Below are 27,586 nucleotides of genomic sequence, written 5' to 3' on the forward strand. Positions count from 1 at the left end.
AAAGGAAAGATTGCAACAATGCAAGTGATTCTGTATCTCTGAAGCCCTAATGAAATCTCAAGGCAAAATTTTCTTGTAGTCCAGATTCAACATGGTGCCTGCTATTTGAGCAAGATTTGTGCAACCTGACAAGCTCTAAACCACTGGGGTCAAGGTTACCCATCCTGTAGGCAATTCAACACTCGTGCTCACACCACTTTAGGTATCAGGTACTTGGACAGAGGGGTTTTTAAAAGATTCTTATGCAAGCAAATAAAATCCATTTGGCTCTGGAGCAATCCATTCCTGGGACTAAACAAACATATTCCTCTTTACTCCTTTTGGTTTTCACTCTGCTGCTTTGTTAGCAGAATTACTGTGGGTAGGCATTTGTGACTAAGAAAACTTTAAAAATGCTCAGCTATGATAAAAATCATATGGTAAAGAGAATCCAGAAGAAAATTATCAGCCAGCAGTGGTAACATAATAATTAATACAAGTCCCTGCAACATGTAACCCTCACAGCAGAGTCATTTTGGGCTTTTTTTTTTTTTTTTTTCCATCGAGATGAGTTTTCCCAGTGTCTCTGCAGGATTAGGCTTCTTCAGAGTAAGCCACAAAGAAAATGCTCAAGGATCTGCTAATGAATTGTATTGAGTGAGTTATTACCTCCCCTTTATAATGTGTAACATGTAAAGCAATTTAAAAAAATGCAGCAAAAGAGTCCAGCCTTTCTGTGTTTGCTGAGATGGTCAGTCAAACACCACGAAGCCGAGAAACAGCTATTACTGGAAAATGACCCTAACATACTAACTCTCCTTTTCTTGTTAAGTCAAACCCACATGTCTGTGGTTTGCTGGGCTACGACAGGCCATTTCACTGCAGTTACACCCAACCCATTATTAAATCCCCACTGCAGTGCTAATACTGTGCATAGAGAGCTGAAGGAGGTTTAATGAAGTTTGCTCAGGTGCAGAAAATATTCTGTGGTTAGAATGCATCAGAATGAACTACACAAACCTTGGGGACCTTGGCTGTACACAGTGTTAAGAGTCCACATGCTAACTAAAGTTGCTGTGAGTTTTTCTAGACAAGCTGCAGCCAGAGGTTCGCGCAGGAGTACCATCCTGCCATGATTACACTGCTGTCACCAACTGAGCTAAAACAATTACCTTGGAGTTGCAACAAAGAAAACTCATCTCTTAGATGCAGCACAAACTTCTTGGCTGCACAAAGCTGCTCTGGGAAAATTTAGCAGGTAGAGCACTCTATCTGAAGTTGAAAGTGAGATATTTCATCTTAGCAGTTAAATACCTCAGTAGCAGAAGAAAACATTTTCTTACAGCTGTTTTTCTAACTTTCTCCCCTCAGCTCCCTCAGCCAGCTGAACTGCACACAGCACATGATCATGATGGAGGCAAAACAGAACACACAGACAAAAATTAAGCTTGTCTCCTTTTTCTGCCAGCCAAATGGAGACACAGGCTGTCCTTGGACAAATCACCTTGGTAAGTATCTTTTGAGACAGATCTGCTGAGGAGGACACTGTGCTCTTAGAACTGCCAAAATCAACCTGCTTTGAGTACAGAAAAGGCCACCATCTGCTCCTCTGCAATATCTCTCACTAGCCATCACACCTCAGTAACAGACAGTCCCAACTGTTAATGTTTACAATGATAATCTGAACACTTTCACTAGAGATCAAAACCTGTTTTCTAAAAACAGGTTTTGAAGTTATTCCCTCAAACTAAAAATACTTAATAATTGGTACTCATCAAGAAAAGAAAGAATCCAGCAAACTGCCTCAACACACCACAGTGTGATAATCTCAGGCAAAGCCTGAATCAATGAGAACCATTAATCAGTCTGAAAGAGACTTGGTAAGCAGGAACAGCATCTGTGTAATCACTTACAGCTCATTTAGTTGACAGCCAAGCAGCTGTACTGTCACACAGCCTGGTGGATATTTTAATCACAATAGGCTTATTTCTACACTTTATCGAAATCCATTGCACGTTGTATCGCCAGCTCCTTAGTGTTTGGGAAAGAAAATTTTAGCACCAGGTTTCACTCCACCCTGAAAGATTACCACTGAGTTGCTCTGAATCCAGCTTATGGTTTTGCACAGAAACTAACCTAAATACAAGTATTTTGAGGAAAATCACTAAGTTATATAAGAAAAGTTTTGCGGGGTAGGTGAAGCAACATTTATGTAGCAGTACATCATATGTCATCATATGTCATCATATATCATACTGTTGCACAGCTGATGCCACACACAATCTTCAATGACTTAAACTTCACAAAATATGTACTACTCACACAGGTAATTACCTAGGTGACTTGCAGACCTTACTCTATGACTAGAAAAGATACCCCACATAGTAGATCCGGGAGAACTTTTTTAAGGCTGCATGCACCATAAAGGTGCACTGCTAAGGCTTGTAGCACAGATCCTTAAACACAGGAAAGGCATTCATCTCTGATAAAGCATCCCCAAGGCCTAAGCTCACGTTCGCTAAATTTCATCAGTCATTAAAGGTCTACCACCTTTAGAGGTCCAGAATTTACAGCTTTGCAAGTGTTTTCATCTAATCTCCTAATGACAGCAAGAATGAAAAGACACTTTTCTAGGAGAATGATTTAGTAGCTTCCATTTGTAATTGGAGACATCCATTTAAGGCTAAAATTGTAACACGGGCACATTCCGGCTATTCTGCGCCCCTGGGCAGTAATCATACCTCTCACCAAGACCTTTGTGCTCCAGGTCCAAGTTTTTGTGTAATGTTTTCAAGCAGCTGTGCTGGTTTATTAGGACTTCATATTCTGCTGACTGCCGTTCATGTAGTGAAGCAAGGTGTTCATGGTCCTGAAGCAATGACTCATACTCAGCTTTCAGCTGCTCCTTCTGTTTCAGTAGATTTTCATTCTCATTCTCCTTGGCTGTCTGCTGATTTTGGAGTAAAGTATTCTGGGCCATCAGTGAAGAACTCTGGGAGCTGAGAGTTGAATTTTCTACCTAAAGTTTCTCAAATAAAAGCAGGTATTACTTATTTACACCTACTAGTACATACAACAAACATGTAGTGGCAGCTTGTATCTGTATAGAGTTATTCAAGAATGCATCCGTTGCTTTGTAGACTTAAGACATTTAGACAATTAGTCATTGTTTTGGTATTATTGCTGGTAGTGTGCACCACATAAAGCCATGCTATCAGCAGTCAAAAAACAACAGGATAACCTCTAAACTGAAAAACTGTTGTCTTAACAGTAGAAGCTCTTGAGCCTGGAAGACCAAGATAAGCCAGAATACTTGCAACTGAGCTGCATCTCTGAATCATGTACAAAGCTAAGTCACCTGATGCTTGTGTACAAGTAATGAAAACTTATGTTCATGCAAAATCAACAAAATCATCTGCACCACTTTGCATGGGGACATAGAAATCTGATTTCAGTACACAGGTAGTGCATTGACTTCTCATGTTGCGTACATATTTCAATTACAGGTGAGAAACAAAGAGAACAAACGAAAAACATCTGTGAAGATGCAAGAAGCAAAGCTTGATAAGAGAAAGTCACAGTAAAAAAAATATAAAATCAGAGCTAATCCAATACTGTCCTTTAAGACTCTTCTATCTCTCAAGCTATTTTTTCAAAATTAATTTTTAAGACTATTACTTTTCCTCCAGCAGCTTTGACATTTTGTATGAAAATATGAAAATTGTGATTGGAGCTTATTGCTACAATGCCTCTTGGGAGCTAACTTGTGTCCTCATTTCTTCCAAGCTCTTTCACAGGCATACCATTAACTGAAAAAAAAGATCTTTTATTCCAGAAGTGCAGCTGGAGTTTGCTGGATTGACTTTAACAGCTTTCCTCTAAGTAACTACCTTCTTAATGAAAACAGCTAACAGACATTAGTTACAGAGCTGATTTCCCTTCTAGCTTAGAGAAGTTTAGACCTCAAACTAAGCTCCACCTTATGGACCTTGTCTTTACATCACTACATCCAGCCTACCAATACAGATGTTTTCTTATTAGCTGCCATCTTCTCCACACTACTGTAATCAAATCCAGTCTCCTGGCAGAGAGGTGCAAGGTTGTCCTGACCTGGAGATTAGCTGTCTGTGTCTGCAGGGCAGTGTTGTGCTCCTGAAGGAAGACATTTTGCTTCTGCAGTGTCAGGATCTGATTGTTGAAGGACATGTTCTGTGATTCCAAATGCTTCAGCTGTTCTTTAAGCAGCTGCTTCTCAGTATGTAGAGCTGCATTCTGAAAGAGAGATGGCACTGAATGGGTGACAGGAAGGAAAGAAACAGCTGTCTTGATCACTTGGAGTCCTATCAAAGGTGAGAACCAATTAGCAATGATCATTCTGCAACAAATGTGCAAGAGCAAACTCTTCCCAGCATTAAATAAAGGTAGGACAGATGTTATACAAAGAATCAATCCTGGCAATGATGATGTACATGACACATATAATAAAAAAGTCCTATGTGCTCCTAAGATACCCGAAGAATTTGGTAGACTTAATGAGCTCCAGAAAACCAGAAGACTTGTATAAGCTCAAAATCTAGTTCCTAGCAACCCACTCATGATTGCAGGGGAAGTCTGAGAGATAACAGGAAACAGGAGAAGGCTTACATTCCTTTCCAGTTCAATTGCCCTATCCTTCAGTTTCAGCAGCTCCATGGTAGCTTCCTGGTGCCCCATTTCCATCTTCTCAGTCATTTGGTGGTTGGGAATGAGTTTCTCTGCAGAATAACTCAGTGACTTCTGAGCATACTGCCCATCCTGTTTAGTCTGCTTAAGTGCATCAAAGTCCTTCTTTACCTGAAAAGCCAGCAAGTAACAACCTTCAACACTGATTTAAGTAGGATTTTATATTACTAATGATGGGATATGCAGTTCCACTCTTTCACTGCAGGAACTTTAACAGACTTAACAATCATTACCCTCACTTCACAGATGGGGGAACTGAGACACAGACAGGCGGAGGAATCCATGTCTCTTGGCCTCCAATAAGGCGCCCTTTGACTCACTGTCACCTAACAAGCAAGCTGTTCTTAGGTGAAATCATTCAACTGCAGTCTTCTTCAGCCTTTCATTAAACAAGGTACAAAACAAAGGCCATAGTAATGAAAAAGCCATAGGGAAACACAGATCTGCAAACAGTGGTTAAGCAAAAAAAAAAAAAAAACGAAAAAAACTAACACCCCCTTGCTGTGCCCCCAGCCCAACAGCTTTCCTGAAATTGGTGCCATTATATAGAAAGGGACAAGAGAAAGTAATCCAGTCAAAAAAGCCTTTTGGGAAATGCATGTGTAAGGGTGAGGAAGTAGAGATAATTTGTTCTGCTGAGTGAAAAAGAACAAAATGCATGTGAATGCATCTAACCACATAGTGAGCAATTAAAATTCAGTTAACCTCTTACCATATTTAGATCATTCTGTAACTGCTGGTTCAAGTTCAGAGAGTCTTTCACTTGAGCTTCCAGCATTGCAATCTTTTCCTCTTTCACAGCTAGTGCCATTTTTAGTGCTGATTCGGTTTTGCTTTCCAGAAACTTGTATTTTCTGAAAGACATGAGAACAGCTTTCCAATATCTGCTGCTAGGATATGAGCCACCATCTATACAGGGGACTTCACCTTCACCCATACCAAATCTCACCACTTTGTATTATATGTGTTTGCTTCTTCAGGAAAATTATTTTCTCTACTGCCACAGATTGCTACTGATATATTATAGCTGGGGAACTTGCCTTGGGAAAACTTTAATAGAAGTAGCACCAGCATAGCTCTACAGAACTAAGAGCTACATAACTTGAAAGAAAATAAGTTTTTCTTCTTTTTTGCCCAATTACACTACAGAAATTTCTTCTCATGGTTCTTTTGTACATTCAGGACAAGAAAAATCCACAGTAGATTCTAAAGACTCTTAAGACATGGGTATGTTTCTCTAATTAGATCTTACTAAGAGGCCTATATACAGATGGGTTGTGGGGGTTTCTTTGTCCATTACTATAGGACATGCAAAGGAATTCCTCGCAGTCAGGAATTTCTTAGTCAACATCTATGTTTATATTAAAGGGTGGTTGGATCACCAGTTACGTGGAGTAATGACAGCCACTGTTTATTAGACACTATTTTTACATGTAAAGAGAATATAAAGAATACACACTGAAATAGCTACTTGGCTACTCTATTGGGTAGTAGAGTGGGACTGTGGTAATGAGAGACAGAAAATGGCATTTTTTCCTTCCACTGAAGAAAAAGTTTTGCAAAACCTGCAGTATATTGCAAGCTTCCTACAGAAAAAAAATCTGCTTTATATCCAAAACTGGTACGGGTAATTGGAGTGGGACAGATGAGAATCACAAAGAAAGGTAAAGGGCTTGAGTTAGGCTGAGTAAAAGCCTTCAGAGTCAAAAGAATGACTAAGTTAGCTCAGTTTTCTTACGTGTCGTCATTGCCATTGTCATCCTGTAGCAGCAGGTCTTTGTTCAAACCTATCTTCTCCAGTTCCCGGCTCAATTTGTCCAGCTCACTAGACAACTGTTGACTCCTCAGCTTCTCCAGGACCAAATCCTGTAACAGCACTATGATGATTAGTTGCTGTGCAAAGGGTGGTGCTAATTTACCAGCAGTGTATTTTTTTAAATAAAGCACTGAAAAACTTACTGGATGAAATCCTAGTTCAAGAAGGTCAGCTACAATTCTTTATCGGCGACAGCCGAGTACAGAATTAAACTGCTTTTATTTATAATTTATTTGGAATAAATCTGAAGAATGCCTCTTTTGGCCTTTGGCTCACTCACTGTACTGAATTACTTCTGCCAATACTGGCATCCTGACTGCCTTCAAAAATAGGGGGGAATGTGGGCATGCCAGGAAACATCCTGTTCTTGTGCCACAGAAGGGATATGTGCAGGTCAGGAGACACCAGCAGAGGGAGTTCCCACCTCTCAGCTAGGACAAAGCGCCCTGCTGAAAAGCCAAGCCAAGACGGGCGCACGCAGAGGAGTGACAAGATTTCAGCATGCAAGTTTCCTGAAATAATATGGTTAAGATGTTATTACCAAGTCCCCTGGTAATCGTGCATTTTCACGACTGACCCTGAGTTTCTGGTAAAATACCGCCAACATTAAAAAACCCTAATTACATTGTCACATAAGAGACAGGACAGCTCTGGAGACTGGACAGCTGTGATGGTATTTACTGGCCTGTTCTGGTTTCGTTTAGGTTTCTTCAAAAGAAACTCAAGCAGAACCAGACAAGGAAGTCATATGAGGAGGAGATTTGATGGAGCTGTACCAGAAGGTTTACTAGGACAACACTTTGCTGTTATGCCAGTCAAGCGGTCTGTATGGAAATGGCCTGAAAAGACATAATACCTGTCAGCATGTTTAAAAAGGACAAATCATCTTTGCTGCATAGCCAAGTTCAGATTCCTACCATTCACTGCATTCTGAAATGCAAATGTACTTTAGAGAACTACATTGCTTAGCTGTCTGCTCAAAGTTTTCTTAAACAAGAACAATGAAGAACAACAAAGTTACTAAAGCACTTCAAGTAAGAAATAAAAATATCCTGGATAGCAAATAAAAGCAAGAAAGAATACACCTCCCCCAAACAAAAAACCACATTGTTAAACATAAACTGCAGATATTCAATAGTCATCTGATATCACAAATTTAGACACGTATTCATTCATATGGCAAGGGAAAAAAAAAAGGTAAAGTTAACGTCAGTGCCAGGCCAACGGTCTGTAAACAAGTCCTTTAACATCCATGGATTCCTTCTGTAGAATCTATAGAAATTAACTAGGGAAAAAAAGATATGATGCTTTATGGGTCTGCACCACTGGAAATTTGCAGAAGTCTGGGAAGGGAAAGATTAAAAAGGAGCCTTCTCAGAAATTATATTATTTTATTTATTTTTAAGGAAAGTTGGATAGAAACACAACTTCGGACTGCTTCAAATGTTTGTGATTTCTTTTCCTCCTCAAAATTACACTAATGTTTCAAAAACTAAAATAAATCTACAAGTATGTAATTGCTTACTACATTAGTCTTGCTAAACTTATTCTACTCAGCTACCACAGCACCGTTTTCCCTTGAATGCTCTTTCACAGGAAATACTGTTTCTGGCAAGACAACAGCAGCTGGGGCAGGCAACAAGAGAAAATTGCAATAACCTGAATATGCCCATGGGTCACTTGAAGTACCAGGTTCTGGCACATATATCACTAGTTTGACAATGTCATAATGCTAATTGTGTATTTTTAAAAGATCACTACTAGGAACATTGAGATTACTGCATTCTGCAGTTGAGGGTGATACTGGAAGAGATCACTGCTGCTTATTAGCATGCTCTCACTCTGCAGGGAAGCTTTTGGGAGGAAAAAGCTGTAGGTAGTTATAAAGCAAAAACTTGGTGCAGCTGCTATTGAAAGGGTTAGGATGGTCATCTGGGATGGTCCTTGTCTTAACTAAACCTGGTTTAGAACAGAGATATTAATGTGTCCTCAATAAGTCCTCTAATTTCTATGCTTAAGAGTCAATCTTGCCTGCTGGCATCATGTTAGCAGTTAACAGTTTTGTGGTCATGGGGGTAGAGAAAGTATCAAACCTTTCTGTTTACAGCTACCACGTGGGAACTGTGTTAAAACCCTACTCATCATGAAAAAAGACAGCACTTAGAGACATTGTGTTTGTGGACACAAAGTGCTACGTGGCAATTCATGGCAGGTTCCACTTTGCAAGGCAACACTATCCAGTGATGGCTGATAAAGCTATGAAGATCTCCTGGCTCATGAATTAAACAGTCATGAGATAGATGACTTCCTCTGGTACTTCACAGAGCTGAAATAAAAAACCAGCATTATATCGAAACCAGCAATATTATTTTGCTTACCTCTCTCAATGTAGCCAGTGTTTTTTTATCAATTGTAACTTGCTTTATGAGATCTTTATTGTCCTTTTCAAATTCTTTCAGTTTGTTAGATGAATCTCTGAATCGAGCAATTTCCTTTTCTAGTGTCTTGTTTTCTTTCTCAGCAACTGCCAACTTTACTGTACTATCATCCAAAAAAGCATCTTTCAGCTCCACTTGCTGCCAAAGCCGTTTTGTTTCTTTCTCTAACATTTTTTTGTCTTTCTCAAGCTGAGACATTTCTTGTTCCAGGGCTTTGTTCTCCTTTTCCAACCTCTCTAGCTGTTTGGCAGAAACCTTTAGCTCCGCAAGGTTTCTCTGGAGGACCTGATTCTCACTCTCCATTTCCTGTACCTCTTTTTCTAACTCCTGTATCCTTTTGCTGCTGTTCTCTACAATTTGCTGAAGTCTCTGGTTTTCAGAGCTGACACTCTGATAGCTTAGCTCCAGCCTCTCTGATTTTTTGCTCATTGCTTTTAACATTTCCACGTTCTTTCTTAAGTCCTCTTTCTCCCTCTCCAACTCTTTATTTTCTGCTTCTATTTTTGCCATTTTTGCGCTGGTAAATCTCATCGTCTCCACCACTTTTCTAAGCTCCAGATTTTCTTCATCCAATTGCTTATTGTCCCTTTCCAGGTCCCCAAGCCGGATGGAAATATTCTGCAATGTGTCCAGGGATTTTCTTAGCTTCCTATTTTCCACTTCCAGATCCCCATTCTCCTGCTCAAGAACTTCCACTTTTTCCGTCACTATTTTCATCACTGCTGCCTTCTTTGTGAGCTGTTCATTCTCCCTCTCCAGCCGATGGAGCTCTTTTTCCATCTCTTCCACTCGTTCCACTTTTTCTCTAACGTGGTCAAAGTTCTTTTGCAATTGTTTCTTCTCAAATTCCAGCTTGCTCAGTTTGCTACTTGTCTCTGTAACCGTTTCATGAAGGATCTTGTTCTCTTTTTCAATATCTTTTACTCTTGCCTCACTGCTCACTTGAGATCTTTGCCTCAGCGACAAAACCACTTGATTAAGGTGATCGTTTTCTTGTTTAAGGTCCTTTATCTACATAAAAAAACCACACAAATGTTACTTATCTACCTTACAAAGAGCAGCGTAAGTTAGTCCTGAAGCAGACAGATGACTGTTAACAAAACCATATCCACTTAATTCAAGACCAATTTCTCAATAGTTTTCCCTGACTAAAACCAACAACCTAAAGTGATGAAAAAAAAAGTTACCTCTGACACCCCACGATTCTAACAGATTAAAAGTGGTGCTATATTCGTGCTACCAGCTAAGAAGTTCAAGGCAGAAAACACCTTGGAGAAGATGCTTTGTAAGGAATTATTCCTAATAAATGGTATCTTTCTGTCTAGGTTTACCAACTCCATAATGTTTGAAACTTTTGAGAACTTACTTATAGATCTCATTAAGGACACACTTTCTGTAAGAACAATACACTTATCCCACTGGTCAAATTTCAGCTGAAGCAATTGTGATTTACACTGTAATGCGCATTAGATTCTTATCTAGACAAAATCCACAGAAATCAAAAAGGCCTGAGACAAAGAAAAAATTCAGAACCTGCCCTTTCTGGTGATTGAGGGTACTTCTGGTTTTACTTCCTGCCCTACCTGTGAAGCATTCATTAATTCTTACCACAAAGAGTCTATATGTGCTCTAACTGAAATGCAGGACTTTGGGGGTAAAGTGCAGTTTCCTGGGTAGAAGTCTGGGTAAGAACCCTTCAAGATGAAGAATGCTACACAAATAAGGCATTTTGTTCTTTAACCTTTACCCACAAAACTTGGAGCAGATCTTAATACAGGGTGAAAATATACAGACCACTCTCCAATGATCTGTGTCTGCCTTTCTTCACTAGTCAAATTAATACAGATGATACCTTGCACAAACCTGTAAGATAGTTTCAAGGCATTGCACATGAACTGCAGCAAGTAGTACAAACTGAAGGGCATTTAAGACATCAATCCAGAAGACATAAATGCTTTCTCATCACCTTTTTTGAAATAGAGCAAAAATGGTTGGATGGCTAAGAAACCCCCAACTAAATCAATCATATAGGTGTCAGAAGACCAATCTTCTGCAATAAACTGGGGTTTTATTTGTATATGTAAAACCAACTGGTATCCCATTTAGTAAGACCCAGGGCTTTTCTCCCCAAAGAGGGAAGGTCTATCTTTACAACAGCCTGAAGATCCCCGTGGCAACAGGAGCAGTAGCTACCATCACATGTTGTTATATTTCACTTGAAGAAGCCTTTCACCTACATTTGAGTAAGTTCAACCTGCACTTGAAACCCCTCAAATTGCCCCTTCTCCCTGAACCACATGCTTTAAATGGCATCACTAAATTACCACTACCGAGCACATGCTTTCATATCGCATCTGTGAAGTTTGCACCTGTCTGTCTTTGTCAGCTTTTAGAGTCTCCATGATGACTTGCAGCTGCTCTTTATCTTTTATCAGCTCCTCACTCAAGGTCTCCAGATCTTGATTACTTTGCTTCTCTTTTTCAATTTGATTTTGCAACTTCTCAATCTGTGTGGAGAGAACACATCGAAACACATCAAACACAGCTTGACACAATGTATGTCTGAACTTGAAGATATTTTGAAGATCAGAAAGGAATGAGATGAAGACTATGGTGGAAAGATGTAATCTTTCCCTTCTGCATCTTGCCAGTCCCACAGGAGGAAATGGACTGTTTTGTTTTCCTCATAGTGCCAAGAATCTCCAAGCCTAATAAGATCAGAGCATGCAAGGTGCAGCACTAAGAAATGCTTCACCTGCCTGGCTGAATACCCTGTTGTGCTCCTGTCGTCAATTATTTAAGTTTCTGGTGCTCACCTTTCTGAAGGATTTGCCTTCTAGACTCTCCATCACTGATGGCCTTAATCTACCAGTGTATGAAGAGAGAGCTATTAAGACAATTTAGTGAGCAACCGCATTAAAAAAAAAACCAAACTGTCAGAAACAAAGGACAATCACTGCAGCAATAAACACTTCCAAGTTGTCCTGGGTTCAGCAGTAGCAGTCAGGTTTTTTTTTCTTTGTGTTAACTGGTGCAGTGCTGTGTTTTGACTTCTAGTTTGAGAACAGTGTTGGTGAAGCCGATGTTGTCGGTTGTTGCTAAGTGATGTTTACCCTGACCAAGGACTCTGTGAGGCTCATGCTCTGCCAGGGAGGAGGGGAAGCTGTGAGGAAGCAGAGACGGGGTGCCTGACCCGGGCTAGCCGGGGAGGTATTCCATACCACAGCACGTCATGCCCGGGGTGGGGGGTAACTGGGAGTTACCCGGAAGGACAGGGGCTTCCGGGTGGAACTCGTTTTCTTGGCCGGTGGTATCGTATTCTCTTCCCTTGTTATTTTCCCTTATCATTGTTTTAGCTGATAGTAGCGGTGGTGATTTGTTGCTGGACTGTTCTTGTCTCAATCCGTAGGAGTTGCACTCTCTCGATCCTCCTCCCCGTTCCTCCGGGAGCGGGGAAGGGGAGAGCCCCGGTGCAGGAGGGGGGACGGGACGGACACGGACCTTGATTGTTGTCAGCTCGGCACCACTCACTGGGAGTGAGTGAACAAGTTACCTGACTGGGTTTAAACCACGACACAAGTTTACCTTCTCTCTCCCTGTGCTCTGTTGGCTCTCTCTTCTCTCCATCTAGTGACAACAGTGTATTTAAAAGATTTGTGAATAAGGTCCCAGTCCTACAAGGAATGATTTTTTTTTTACTCCCTCCTTTTGAAAGTCACATTTATAATTCACTAAGCACTGAAAAGCAGTAGATTAGAAACAAGAGGTTCAGAGAGTTAGGCTCCCCAAGTCAAGAAGTATTCCTTTACTGGCTTGTAGAGTACTGTGAGTACCTACAGCTCTGCACAAGCATCAGCTCATTTTTGTGTGTTGGCATTATGAACTCTGCCAACAGTGAAAATATCAATGAAAAGGTATTAACAGTAATTCTTACAAGTGGGAAATAGCTGGAGGCTGGGCTCTGCCTATGTCAACACGTGCCTCATTACAGGAAGTGTTTTAACAAGCAGGGGCTGCCCAGATTTGAGATCAGAAGGACTTAACAGTTAGAAATATAATCACATTTAGGTTCATTAGTCTCAAAGGAACTGTTCATGGAAAGCTGGAACAAACTCAGTAGCTCAGCAATATCTGGTCTTCATTAGCACCTCAGAGAAAACTGAAAGCAAGTAAGAAACTACTGTTCACAGCTTGTTTCAGCCCAAAAAAAAGTCGGGAATGCAAAGAATACAGACAGGTACTTGGACTACTATTACTTGACTGTGCCTGAAAGAAGGGTTTTCTATTATTAGCTCCTCTGAAAACCTTGCAAGAAAGGAAAAAAAGGTGCATGTGACCTTCCATTTATATTATCTCCTTTGTACCACCTGAGTAACACTGTTCTGCCTACATGATCCTTTTAAGCACTAGATCAGCAGATAGCCAAACATCTGGATGTTAAATGACTTTCAGGATGCAAGATTTTACTATGGGTATCTCAAGAAAGCTAGAAAAAACCCTGAGGCACACAACATTTGAGGAAAAATACTTCTTTATCTTATCTTGTGACTTTATATGTGCTTATCTTTTAACAGTCCTTAGAAACTGTTGCCCTTTCCTTGGTCTACTGTAGTAAACACTCTGCAAAGAATCAGAGTGACTTCCCCTATTATCTCCCTTTCCCCCAGCACAACTCTGTGTTCATGCATACCCTCTAATTAAGTGGATATATGCGTGAGAGAAATACAAAAACATGTTAGAGAAAGAGAAGATTAGAAGAAAATTCAAACATCTCAAATCAAGACTATTTTACACATCGTGTATCAGGACTCTGTATGCTCTGTACTCTGTAGTAGACTACAGAGTGCTGTCTGCTACCTTTTTCTCTCCCAAAACTTCCCTGAACAGGGGGTGAAGTCTACCAACAGCTTGACCAGCCTGTGGTATTCAGTCAATGGCTCCCATCATACTCTGCGCTCTCTGGTGTAGAGTTCATGCATTTCAATTGCTCTTAATAGTAGTATTTTTACCTGCCATTTTTTCCCCTCATTGATCTGATACAAACAGTGCCCCCCTTTCACCATTCAGGTATTCCCCACTACTGGTTTTTGCTTTATTTAACTACCAGACCTGTATGTGACCTCCACCCTGCCCATCCACTCAACATCAACATCAGACTAATTCTGGAATCACAGCTGTTGACACCAATATAGTGCCATAACAAGAGGTGCCCACATAAATCTGCCTGGGGCAAAGCCAAAGTTGACCACAGTTGTTCAAGTGCCTTAAATTGATGTACCCCACAGTTATCTGCTGAGTGCTTTATATGCCTTGATCTCAAATTTTAAGCACGTAAATTAGAGCTGGAGTGAATTACTCATAAACAACAGGCCATAAATGGTAGTGTGGAAGGAGTACAGTGAACTGAATATTTGCATTTTTCCTTGCTCACAGAAGACGGGCAAGATGCAGAATTGGTCTCTCAACTTGGCAAAAGTCTTTCTCCAGAAGATGGAATGATGCCGTGATAGATACCAGCTCTCCTCAGCAGAGGAACTGGCATTCTGCTAGTTACAATTTGGTGATCCATGACCAGCATTTCTTTCTTCCCTTGCCCTTTAAAGCATTCAGTTAGCCCATAGGCAGGCCAGAGAAGACTGAAATCTTTGCATCAATGCCTCAGATACAGAGGTTACAGCAGTAATGAAAAAAGGAAAAATGAGCCTTATATGCTGGATAATTTAGCAAAAGTAGGAATGTGGAAAAAACTGACATGGAAATTTTTCATACTCAGACTAGCAAGTATCATCTTTCGCCACCAGCACTTGGCTCAATTAATCAGAGTTCAGGATGCAAGTTACTAGCCAGACAAAAACAAAGTGAGTGGTTGGAGGTGACTGAGCACTGTGTTTCACAAGGACAAGCACTGAGCTGGCATTTCAGCTGAATATAATAATGGTTAATAATAGAGTGCAACAGGTGTATATATAAAAATAAAACTAAAAAGTGATGATCTGCGTGTTTGTTATAAAGTTTAAAAGAACGCAGGTCTTTGCAGAAAGAGAACTTCCAATAGCCAAAACGACAAGACAAAGATGAAGAGCTGATCCAGACCTATGGACAGCAAATACAGACTTCCTTTAAACTATACTAACCTGAGTTCACCTGTGTGATATATTTCACTTGCATGGAAATAATATTAAAACTTTCAAACACAATAGTTCAACATGGCCAGGGTTTCCTTGTGTAGTAGTGACTACCATAACATGACAAAAAGGGGCACAATCAACAGTACAATCTGACAGGGGAAAATGAGCACTGAAAGATAGCTTTTATGAAACAGGACCAGTCGCTTTTGTTTACAATGATGGACGTAAGTAGGCTGTGAAGTAGAAGGCAACAGAATACACTAATGTTAGAATGCAATTGAATAGATGGGCCTCTAAACATACCCAGTCTTCTGGTGAACATGGATGAATTCCCTTCAATCCCTCATCGCTCATGAATGCCGTACAGCCCTAGGTGCACTGTGCTTAAAAGCTGAAAAGCTCTGTTCCTGCAAGCGAATTACCTTTTTGCTAAGCTGTTGATTTTCCTTTTCCAGTTCCAGAAACTTTAGGCTGCTCTCTTTGGATGTCAAGGAAGCATCTCTCAGCTCTTGGATTGTGTTCTGCAAGCTCTGATTATCCTTCTCTAACTTTAGTATGCGACTTGAAGCGCATTCATTCAACTCAAACACAAAGGACTTTCTGGCTGTTGAAACATAAGAATCAGAAGGTGAATTCAGAAACATCTCCCTTCCTAGGTACTCAAGATTCACCTGTATGAAGATAATTGCAGTCAGATCCTTATCATTTCAGCTTAACTGCAAAGTAAACACTTTGTTAAACACAGAACCCATTTTGACAGACAACAATTAGGACCTTTAATAACTAAATATTTTAAGAGATAACCATCTTAAGTTACTTTCCTAACTCTTCTTAAAGTTGCTTTAAACATGTTAGCAACGTGTTTAATGTTGGTAGCAAAATACACTTTGATACCCTCTCATACTTCCATCAAAGGAAATAAATAGAGGCAGAAAGTAGACCACTGTGACATGTTTGCTAAACCAGAAAGATGGTGCACTTCCAAAAGCAAGTGAAAACTTACGTATTCAATCACATTTAGCCATGAAAACAAAAACCTTACAGAAGTGAGTTCCAATGCTCATCTTTACAGATACTTCATCAAGAATATGCCAAGTCAGGGAGGGTATTTTACTATCCGATAAGCCAGGCACAGGACATCTATCAGAATGTTGATTCCAGAAAAGTGTCCAAAGTTGAAATCTCAGAACTAACAACATTTACGCAAGTTTTACAACAGAGATGTTAATTTACTCTAAATGTTCGTAGATCAAAAGTCCTACTAACTCTCAGCCTTAAATCCCAGTACCAAAGCCTCGTTGTTCTGTTCATTTCTCTGCTCAGGACCTGAAATAATTATAAGAGCAACACTCTGTTTCACTTGGAATAACTGCTACCCTTCACCTCTAAACCCCATTTCATAAGAAATTATCTTGAAGTCTCAGAAGATTATTCACTCCTGCTAAACAATCAGCACTATTACATACAGCACACTAAATACTTTAGAACAGTTGGATTTCTGAGAATGGTACTATCCCATTTGTCTCTTTTATGGAGCATCACCTAGAAAGTTTTGGTCAAATGAAGACTGAAATAGTAAACATTAACTAAATAATCCATTTGAGTTCTGTCCTGAAGCAAAGCCTATCTAAGTGACTTTTTTCCATGCCTCATTTTAATTATTTTGAATAAAATATTGCAAACTAGCAACTAAAATCTTCTGCTATCTGCCACCTTTGCAGACTTAACTTGAAATCCAGGAACAGAAGGTTTTCCAAAAGAGCTTTGCAGACTGACGCAGTTTGTACAAACAGCAACATGTATTGAAATGGAACTTCTTAAGAAGAATCATTGTGAAAGTAGGACAGCACTTCTGTGAGCTAGTTTAACATTTTAAAATTTAATGGGTTTAGTGCTTTTAAATGAGGCTTCCTTCACTAACTTTTTTTTCCTATTGAATATAAATGGTTACTTTTTTCTCAGTTCCTCTTACTCTCTTTTCTTTGGTTAATCAGAGAGACTCTGAAGCTCCAGTGCTGAAATGCTGAGCAGGGATAGACTCTCATCTTTTTTCTTCCTTTTCTTTTATACCACTCTGTTGAGCAAATTTAGGAAGTTATATTTGACAGAAATGAATAAATAGGAAATAATAAAACAAAACAGGCATCCTTCTTTTTATTACATCACTAACAAATCCAAATCAGGTCTGGGGAAAAACTTGCTATATGAAACAAGACAGAAAATTCGATAGCTTTACAATTTCCTGAAATACATTTTATCAAACTTGGTAAGTTTTGAGAGAACTGTATTTTTTTCCCCACTGGCTAATATAATAAGAAGTATCTTTGATTATACATAAGGAGAAAGAGTGCCATTCACTTCCCAGGCTAAGGTAAATCTGCTTTGCAAGATTGTTAATTAAAAACAACAAATAATTAGCCATTAATGTTATTAAATAGAACTCGGATCATAGACAGCAAGCAGATTTGGTGTCAGGCACACATTCAGTTATTTCACAGAACAAAGCTATTCTTCTAGACTGCTTTACTGAAAACTGAGCATCTGCTTATTCTAATACACTCCTTTGTCTTCAAGTTAAACTGCTCCTGGTACACAAAGCCATACATGCAAGTCTTACCAGAATCAAGTGAGTAAATAGTAAAAGCTGCACATGGAACTGCACAAAACAGCTTATATTTTATATGCAAAATTCCATTTTGCATTGTTATTTAGGCTGGTATTATAGACAGAATGAATGTTAGACACTGAAACCAATGCTGAAAACTGAGTAGTGAAGGAAGCATTAGTTATGTTTTTGATAGTCACGGAAATCAAATCAACCATTCAAAAAAAATAATCAGCCCGTTATTTTAACTGTACACATTTTTCAGCATCTAGTAAAAATAAATGACTTCAGCACACAGCACTTCCTGGGACTTAAAGACCACTAACTGTCTGTACTAATTGTACTAAAGAATACTAAAGATCACAGGCTCCTCCCAGCCATTCAGTTAGAAATATCCAATGTGACATTTCTGCTTGGTCATTTGCAAAGCTTCTTTAAAATTTTTATAATTTTATTTAAAAGTCACTCTCTCAGTAACAAACAAAATATAAGGAAAACATTTTAATGCTTTCAAAAGAAAGTGAAAGAAATGAAAAGAATACATTTTAGAAATTCCACAAAACCTAAGTTCAAAATCAGGTGGCTGAATGAGGGAAATTCTCAGGCTTTGATTCAAATTCTGTTCCCACCTTAGTCAACCAAGCTGCCTATTCTGAAACAGACCACAAACACAACAGCTACCCCAGCTAGTACTTACTATCTGCAAGATCTGTGCTTTTAGACAGTTGTTCTAGTTCCCAGCCTAGGTGTGCAGACTCATTCATGCTCTGTTTCTGTGCAATCTCCAAGACCATGTTCTCCTCCAAAAGCTCTTCAATTCTCTTCTTGTCTGTGTCCCGGTCCTGTGCAATACACACGTGAATGAAAAGGCATGCTGAGCTCTTGCATAAGATTTTTCTGTCAGTTGAACTGCTACAACCACAGCACATGTAGAGGGTAGAAGAATCTCCTTAAACACTGTGTGCTTTTATTCTGAAATACATGTACAGCATTAAATGTTTGCTGTTGCCTACCATACATGCCACAGAATGCAGTGCAGAGACACCCAACTGGCCCTATGGAGTCAGCTCCGGTCCATAAAGCACCTGTAGTGAGGCTGACTGGAGTGAGAACATACTAGGCCATGACAGGGCTGATACAAGTCAAAACATTAGCATAATGAAAAAAGAGAGGACATACCAGCTCTACATCATGAAGTTTGGATTTCAATTGCAAATTTTCCTTCTCTAGTTCATGTAGTTTATCACCACGAGCTCTTGCCATTGTTAGCTGCTCTTCTAGCATGGCCTTTGTTTCAATTAATATGATGTTGTCCTCTCTTAATTCCTAGGGAGAAAACATAACACTGTTAATCTCTTTACATAAACTGACTTTTCAAAGATGAGGTGACTTTCATAAACTGACATTGCAACACACAAAAAAATCTTGATATGATTCTGTTTCATAAAGGTTTTACCTGGTATTTTAGTGGGAGATGATAATACTATTTTTAATTATCTGTGAGTCATTAATGCAAACTGCAACACACAAAAAAATCTTGATATGATTCTGTTTCATAAAGAAGGTTTTACCTGGTATTTTAGTGGGAGATGATAATACTATATTTAATTATCTGTGAGTCATTAATGCAAACAAAATCTAATCTTTTTTATCCCGCTCCAAATTTTAGATGTTTAATGGAGTTGGTTTTGCTTTATGTGAGGCTAGATAAAGAGGTGCAAAGAGACTCAAGTTACAGAAAATCAACTGTATCCATATCCCTGCTTCAGTCCACTTACATGTAAATGTTTGCTTAAAAAAGTTTATTTCATGAATAGAATTTTAATTAATTTAAACAAATGAAGTTGTTTTATACTTACCTCTTAACACACACCCTGCCCCATCCGCAATAAATACATGAGCATTAACTGCACAGACCATGTTGCTTATCCACTACAGCTTCTGGATCTGTTTTTACTGAGTAAAAATTCAACCTATTACTCTGCTGCAGACACAGCATTAGAAACAAGCCAGTCATGCTGCACTCCAAATGTTCCTTTCAAAGTAACAAATGAAGCTGCATGCATTCAAGAATCTTATCTCCAGAAACATGAAATGTCCAAAGCATAAAATCTGGCCATGTACTCTTGGTCATGTTTTAAATGCATTTATTAAATGATGTCTATTTCAAGTTACAATACCTCACTGCTAGCTTTTACTCCTCAGATAAGTCTTGAGTCAGAGACAGAATTCTCTACGGCAGGAACATAGCAGCATTTAAAAAAAAATTAAATGGACACAGGAAGGATTTTTGCCCAGAAGAGTTATAATGGGGCAAGAAGCAGCTTATTTGATTCTCTGAAGAAATGTGAAGTCTCTGCTGACATCAGTGTTCATCTCTGCTCTCTCAGACCACAAACATCCAAACCAAATAGATTCCTGAAAGATCACCAGGCATGAGCAAATCCCTTTCAGTGCTAAAGCAGCAACTGCCTACTTATTTTTGGGAGTAGGATCAGCCTTAAGATGCCTCATGTGGCTCAATTATTAAAAAGAAAAGAAAAAAAAAGAAAAGAAAAAAAAGAAAAGAAAAAAAGATAGCTGTAAAGCACAAGTTGAAGAGTGATGACAGCCACTCCCCTTGCCTTCAGATACTACAGTGGGATGTGATTTAATAGTCTTATATAGCCAGTAATCTTAGTTCCTTCCTGCATCTTGACTGTAGATGGCATAATATGGAAAGTCTGTCTTACTCAGTACCATACTGCCCTTGGTTTCTCAGTGGGCCAGCTACCAGCTTGCAAAATCTGAGAAAAATATTTGCCTCCTACAGTGCCATTAAAAGAACAACTATATGTTAGTGTTTGTAAAGTGGTTTACCACAATTAAAATGTCTGAGTATGTAAGTAACTAAAACAATTATAATACTGAAACGCTAATTTTACAGAACAAGCATTTTTGACCAAGTCTGGTCTAACAGGGTCACTTGAGAGCAGGCAAACTAAAAAGGCTGACGCTAGACTTATGACAGACCAGAGGAAGTACATGACAAAAATATGCTGGGTGTCATGGAAAGTGCCAGAATACCTGTAATGGAACAGCGACATGACAAGAGTTTATTTTCCTAGATCATCACACTCAATCCTGACCACAGCCCTAAGAAGTAAGGTGGTGTCTAACCTCAAAAACATGACCTCAGAACTATCCCCAAAACTGCCTACCAAGCAGGAACTTGTTATTTTAGTGTCTCATGAAGAGTCAAGCTATGTGCCAAGTAAATACACATATCCAGGCTCTGGTACAAACCACACATCACTGGGAGCTGCAATATGTGGAAGACTGAAGCACTATCCATTGAGAACGCAGGAGCAGTGGACAAGTCAGTTCAAAGCAGTTCTGATGAAATGTTAAATTAATAATCTGGTGGAAATGCCTGCTATGGCAAGGTCAACATTGCTCACTGGTGTGTGCATGGTTTGAGGTCATCTTAATATACAAAAGATCATATAATTTAAATAATTACTCCATGGGAGCTTTGTAGAGTTATTTCTCAAGGACTGGAAGGTAAAGCTATCCTAACTAAAACATGTCAGAACTAACATCTCCCACAGAAGTCACTGGAACAACATAATTGACCTAAAAATGCATCTGACTACAAATCCCACTTGGTAGACAATCAGCAGGTGGTGGCCATGGGGTGGTGGTGCTTCCACTGAAACAAAGATTTATTTTTTCTTTAATTAACAAACACACCAACATTATTTTCTAACTATGAGTTTATTTTTAAACTGACAGTAAATTAGTTGGCTTTGGGGTTTTTTTTGTTTTGTTTTTTTTTTTAAATACACTGAATTTACTAGGCAAGGGACTAAAAACAACAACAAACCTTTTGCTTTATATCACTTAAATTGTGATGGTTTAATATCTAACAAATATAATTCTGCTTTTGTGATTTCTAAAACAAATTACAAATTGTGGTTTGATCCTGTATCACTGTGCCCTGAAATAGCTTTAAGAATATGCATTGTGTACTCATATGGTTACAATTAACTCTAGGGCTCAGTGGCTGCGCAATCAGGGTGTGTTACTACTGGAAAACATTTTAAGAAACCTAAAGTAGTAATCAGATTGTTTAAATCTGAAACTAGAGAATCTGCACACATATTCAGACCTAGTTTTTAAAGAGAGTTCAAACCTCTCCCTTCCTGGCAGTTCAGAAGCTGCCCCTACTGAGCTGCTATTAACACAGTTAACATCTTGTAACAATCAAACATTGTCTCGGACAGCTATATGAAAACATACAAGAGCTACTTTTGCTTTAACATTCACATAAATACCTCCTGTCATCCCACATGGAAATGTGAGTGCAGTGAGAAGGGGGAAGAATGGGCAAGGCAGACTCCCTGGCCTCAGAAAATAACCTGATCTCCTGGAGCAGCACAACATTTGATGACGAGGAATGCTGGAGGGAAGCTTCACATTGCAGAGAAGCATCTCCTTGGAGGAAGCTCTGCATTAAGCCTGCCCCTCCACATTCACACTTATGACCTCATTAAGCTACCTCAGCAGGAAGGACTCCAGAGCACATTCGTCTTCAGGTTCTTTGAACCTCGGCTGAACTAAAATGTCATTTCATAACAACTTTGTCAAGACATACAGAAAAGGAAACAATACACACACCTAAATGTGTTACGTTCCCATAGAGAATTGTTCTTTCTGCACTCCTTCTGCAGTGGCTCTTTAAACCTCTTACCACCACTGCTACTGATTTTTACTATGTGCTTTCAGAAACTACTTGTAAGCTTGCTCACAGTTCCTAAAGCTTGTCACAGCGTCGTACATGGAGCACAGCCCTTATTTTTTGCTCAAACTACCCAATGTGTATATGAACTACAAGAGGGAAAAGATTCTTAAGTGCTCATTTAATAACTTTCTGCATTGATGCATGAAGGTAAACCCACTTTTTTCTTCTCACCATTTTGGCACCTCTTATTAACAATCCTGTCAAGACACTATGAGCCCTAAGGTATCATGTTACCATAGAAAAGTAGCTTACGGGGTACTTTATGTACCTATATTTTCATTGCTGTGCCTCTATAAGGCTTGTTCATGTTTTAAGACTTGGAGCATAGGAAGCCAGCTGCAACCAGCAAATGCCATATGAATCAGCACGGTACTATCTAGTAGTAAAAATTTCTACCATGTTACATTGCTGCACAAATCTTACAACTTGGGAGTTGTAAGCCAAACAACGGGAGGAATCTGAGCAGACACGGAACTGATTCCAGCCATTAAGCTTTCTTCTGAATGAGTGGGGGACTTGAGACAGGGAAGACAGAAAACTGAGGGACCACAGAAAGTTTGGTACTGGCCACTGTGCACAGCCTTTGGTCTACTCCAAGACCATAACAAACACAGAATAGCACACCATGTGGAATCCTCTGAGTGTATCAGCATGAGACCGGTCGAGTTGGCCTCATGTTGCCACTGCAACACTGGCGGTCCATGGCTGTGCCAAGGCTCAATCAATGATGGAAGAGGGAGTGGTGAGAATGTGAAAGTCTCTAGCTATTCTAGACCACAGAGCAGCCTGCAAACAGATGGCAACCCTGCTGCATATTAGAAGAGCTCAGCACCTGCAGCACCACCAATGTTTGCTACAGGTCACATTGCGGCCCACAACTGGAGTAGTGCCATATTGAAGGGAAATATTCTTTGTCCCACTATTGTATTTCAGGGAGGTATCCTTGGAGAGCCAGCACTTATCTCTGACGCTCAATACGTTCACCAAAACCTGACATGGTTGAAGAGGGAGTGAGGAAAATTGGAACAAATTTGAAACTGAAGTGTAGGTCTCTTTACTGAGTGGTACGTTAAGCAAGATAAGCATGCAGACGGCACAGCAGGAAACTGCTGGCTCTAGGACAAGCAAGGAGGCTGAGAACTCAAAACCAGAAACAGCTACTCCCTTGATCTCAGATGAAGACAAGACTAAAGAACTCCTCTCCCAGCTCTGGCTAAATTATTTGAGCAGAGGTAGAAGCTAACTGATTCCAGTGCACAGTAAAAAGGTAAATGCCAGGATGCCATGGTGATAGCTAGTGTGCCAGGTTAACGCATGACTGATTTGTCAGCTTGAGGGAGAAAAACAGAGCTTCATACTTCCTAATGTAAACCAGGAATTACTGAGAGGGAAGACAAGCTTTTGTAGTCTATCACTACATTTAACAACCATGCATTTTAGTGAACCTATTCAGAAGCAGCAGCAGCTAGCTGGCCCCTTAGGTTAGGGGTAGAGGAGAATTGTTTACAAAGAGTTTATAGAGCAGAAATAAGGTTTGTGTTTTGGGTCAGAGGCCTGGCAAATGACAGTTACAACATCATTCTTGTACCTCAGACCTGGGATTTTATTTAATTACAGTGAGACTGCCAATTACTGAACCTCCATGTGTTCACCAAGTCTGGATATTTATTTGACTTTGGCTGAAGTGTACATGAATTATTGAGGATTTAGGTGAGGATGGCTCAAAGAACTCAAAGGATAGAAAAATAACTGCAATCTGGCCTAAATTTAAGGTCAGCCATACTGTGATCAATGACTTGGTCTAGATGATCTGCAAGGTCCTTTCCAGTCTAAGTTAATTAATTAATTCCAGGATGGGCATAGCTGCAGGTGACTAAGCTGAGTAACCGGCACTACTACTGGATCAAAACTATACATTGCTCATTGATACACCCTACTCAGGGCACTACAGAAGATCCAGATTGTCTCTCCTTTATACTGCAAGCAACAGTTGCAAGAAAGGGGTGTCAAGAATTTGCCACCTAAGTCATGCTTAAAAACACCCAGATATTTTAACAACAGTTGCATCTGCTACAAATCCCTAAGGAAAAATACCAAGGCATTCATTTAGCTAGTTTATATATTAAATTTAAAATGTTGGTCAAAGGAACAACTCTGGAAGACAGAGCTTTTACCTAAGAACAAATTTTCAAGGCTAGACTAAAGGTCTGGATTCTCTAGAAGCAGCACACAGAAAGGTCTGTCTTGTTTAGCCACATAATGTTGAAACAGTGTTTATTAAAACTAATGGGTATTTATTTTCAGTGTGCACCAAGTCTTTCTTGCCACTGACAGAAGCTGCAATGTTGCTAATTCAATAACTATGGTGTATGTTAGGAAATTTCTACTTGCTCTGATGTTCTGCTACAGTCAGCTCAATGACAAATGACACAGGGACTGGTAACACAAAAGCCAAACACTAAGGATTACTCAGCAAATATTTCCCCCCATTTTTACTTGCCTCCATGCGAGCTTTGTAAAAATCCACATCATGAAGTTTCTCTTTGCACCGAACAAGTTCCATCTCAAGTCTCTCCACACGGTTTGCCCTTTCTCTCAGAGAGTCAAGCTCATCTCTGTATGCTCGGGCAGAGCGAGCATCTGAGGCCAGGTGGATATTCTGTGAGGAGTGAGGAGTAAGTAGGGAGAAAAATCTTGGTTAATACTTTAATGCATGTTCTTTAAAGTTTATTTCTATTTATTTAGTACTTTAAGCGTAGGCAAACAGCATTCCCCTGGTTCAGGAGTAAGAGAATTGTACTATCTAGTAAAAATTCTCTACAAGACATAGAGGTTCTTCAGGCTGTTGGGACTCTGACATTTCTAATACCTAATGCTGCATAAGCTTCAGGCATTACTAGACTATTTGCAAGCTTAACAAAAGAGACTGCTCTCAAGAGGTTAAGTGGAAAGTGTAGCATTGCTATGCCATAGCCATAATCATCAAACAGCTTGCTGGAGTAACTTCATTAAAAAATGGACATAGTAATATTTTTAGCCTCACACAGGAAAAGGCTTTTTTTTTTTTAAATAGGGAAGACTGTCACAGTAAAATGAGCCCATCTTACCTCCTGTTTTATTTTTTGCAGCTCTAGTGTGAGCTGCTCGACTTCGTGTTTTGAATCTACAAGCTGCTCAGACTTCTCTTCTCTGAAAACAGTAAGAAAAACCTTAATAAGAATTTCCCCCCTCCACAAAACAATATTGACTATATGGACACTCCTGGGAATCTGGAACAGAAGACAGAAATCTCCTATATTCTGAACATAAGAGTCTCTTTGTCATGACAACTTCATAAAAGCAAGGGATTTTTCTCATGATATAGATCCGAGTTTATAATTTTTTTTTTCAGTGAGTACCTCTGTTTAAATTTCATTGGTGCTACTGCTGCCATAGCCAGCTTCACTGGCTTCTGAACTTCCCACTGATAATTAAAAAGTACAGCCAGTCATTGGCATTTTGAAGACAGGAAGAGAGAGATGAGACACAAAAAGAAAAATCAAAGTAGCCATCACTCTGTGTTTAAAGAACAATTAAGAAAGAAGAAAGATGGAACACCCATACTAGCTTCCTACTGCTATGAATAAAAATTGTGTTGAATAAAAAAGTTGTGTTTCTGAGAGCTCCCATGGAGGCCAGTATACCGAAGCCGATAGGCACTTGCATTTTCATGATGCTCAAGACTTAATATACAAGTCTCTCTAGAAGCATAAATCACTGGTGACTCACAGCTCCTGCCGGATTCTTCTCAGTTTAGCCTTCGTGTCTGCCAGCTCGACTGCAAGGTGCTGCTTGTCTTCATTAGAAAGAGGGCTGGCTGGGTTTGGTGAAGAATCTGGACTCGGTACTTTCAACGGACTTGGTGGTTGCTGAGACTGCAGATAATCTCTCTCTTGAGTGAGATCTACAATGACCTAGACATACAGAGAAGCATGCAGTGTCAAGAGATAAATAGTATAATAATAAATAGTTTTTAAAGTATCTAAAAATTATTTAGAAATGTAGAAAATTATTAGCCTGGCAGTATACAGCATTCAAGTGATAGCCAGGAGTGAAGGTTACAAAAAGGAAGAAAGGATCTCCATTATGTTCAGACCACTTAAAAAAAGTTTCTCCTTCCAACGCTCAAAATCAGCGGCTGCTTGGAGAATTCATGAAAATCAATAGCAACTTAGAGTTTTAACCAACACAATCACAGTCAAAAACATGACAGAAAATTAACAGGTTAAAGAAGGCAAGAAGCTTCCTCCAGAGATCAAAAGCAAAAGGAACTGATGAGTCAGCAACCGATAGGGCAATCTTCACATGGAAAAAAACCTAGAGAAGACATTGGAACCCATGATGGTAGTAGACACCAAAGGAGAGACAGGTAAATAGTCACTCAAAAATGAATGACTGATCAATGAAACAGTCAAAAATCTTTCTACAGATTTTCAGAATTGTAGCAGAAAGGTGCAGAAGAAATAGAAATCCAATGCACAAGTAAGACAAGAGAAGGAAGGGAGCCTGCATCTGCTGCTTCACATGAGCCGGATATGGGAAAGAAGCCATCATACTTCTGTGCATTCATCTCTCTCATCAATAAGCCTCTTAAGGTGGAAAACCATATTCCTGGAGAGAGACTCTAGTTCTTCTGGGGCCATATCTGGGAGCTCCAGCCACTGCAAGTCGAAGACATTCTCCTGGTTGTGAGTCACCTGGGAAGAGAAACAAAGTCTTTGCACTGGCTGATTTGTAAATTTGTTTGCTTTATATGATGCATCCCCCAGGTTCTTCTACTGATCTATCAAAAAAAACCCCAACATATTGTGCTTCACCAAAATCAGATTGCAAATAACAAAAACAACTACCTTAATTGTAACACTACCCACCTGTTTCTGGTATTTAGATTTGTTAATCATTAAGGCTGATTTTTAAAAGTGATCAGATACATATTATGATCAACAGTATGTGTGCTTGCACTTTGCAAACATGCAAATGTCTTGCTGCAAAAGCACTGAGGGGGTCACCACAGGGATTTGAAAGGACTGATCCCACAGTGTACAGTTGGGCTGCTGTCTCAGTTTTCTGGAAATA

At 39.5% G+C, this 27,586-nt stretch overlaps 1 protein-coding gene across 2 annotated transcripts in view; it reads right to left on the reverse strand.

Annotated features, from left to right (window-relative positions):
* Window positions 1-27,586, reverse strand: part of CCDC88C (coiled-coil domain containing 88C) — a 96,108-nt gene that overhangs the window by 16,707 nt on the left and 51,815 nt on the right. For both annotated transcript variants that reach the window (XM_061463781.1, XM_061463780.1), the window contains exons 7-20: window positions 27,067-27,207; window positions 26,240-26,424; window positions 25,579-25,660; window positions 24,972-25,130; window positions 18,868-19,014; window positions 18,386-18,530; window positions 15,506-15,687; window positions 11,325-11,462; window positions 8,896-9,966; window positions 6,440-6,567; window positions 5,414-5,555; window positions 4,624-4,812; window positions 4,090-4,251; window positions 2,721-2,998 (exon numbers count right to left, since the gene is read on the reverse strand). In XM_061463781.1, coding sequence (XP_061319765.1) covers window positions 2,721-2,998; window positions 4,090-4,251; window positions 4,624-4,812; window positions 5,414-5,555; window positions 6,440-6,567; window positions 8,896-9,966; window positions 11,325-11,462; window positions 15,506-15,687; window positions 18,386-18,530; window positions 18,868-19,014; window positions 24,972-25,130; window positions 25,579-25,660; window positions 26,240-26,424; window positions 27,067-27,207 — 3,149 coding nt within the window. The remainder of the gene's footprint in view (window positions 1-2,720; window positions 2,999-4,089; window positions 4,252-4,623; window positions 4,813-5,413; window positions 5,556-6,439; window positions 6,568-8,895; window positions 9,967-11,324; window positions 11,463-15,505; window positions 15,688-18,385; window positions 18,531-18,867; window positions 19,015-24,971; window positions 25,131-25,578; window positions 25,661-26,239; window positions 26,425-27,066; window positions 27,208-27,586) is intronic.

The sequence above is a fragment of the Pezoporus flaviventris genome, unplaced genomic scaffold (assembly GCF_033815535.1).
Source record: "Pezoporus flaviventris isolate CSIRO_AGI_PZ_B2104156 unplaced genomic scaffold, CSIRO_AGI_Pfla_v1 ptg000036l, whole genome shotgun sequence".
Lineage (NCBI taxonomy): Eukaryota > Metazoa > Chordata > Aves > Psittaciformes > Psittacidae > Pezoporus > Pezoporus flaviventris.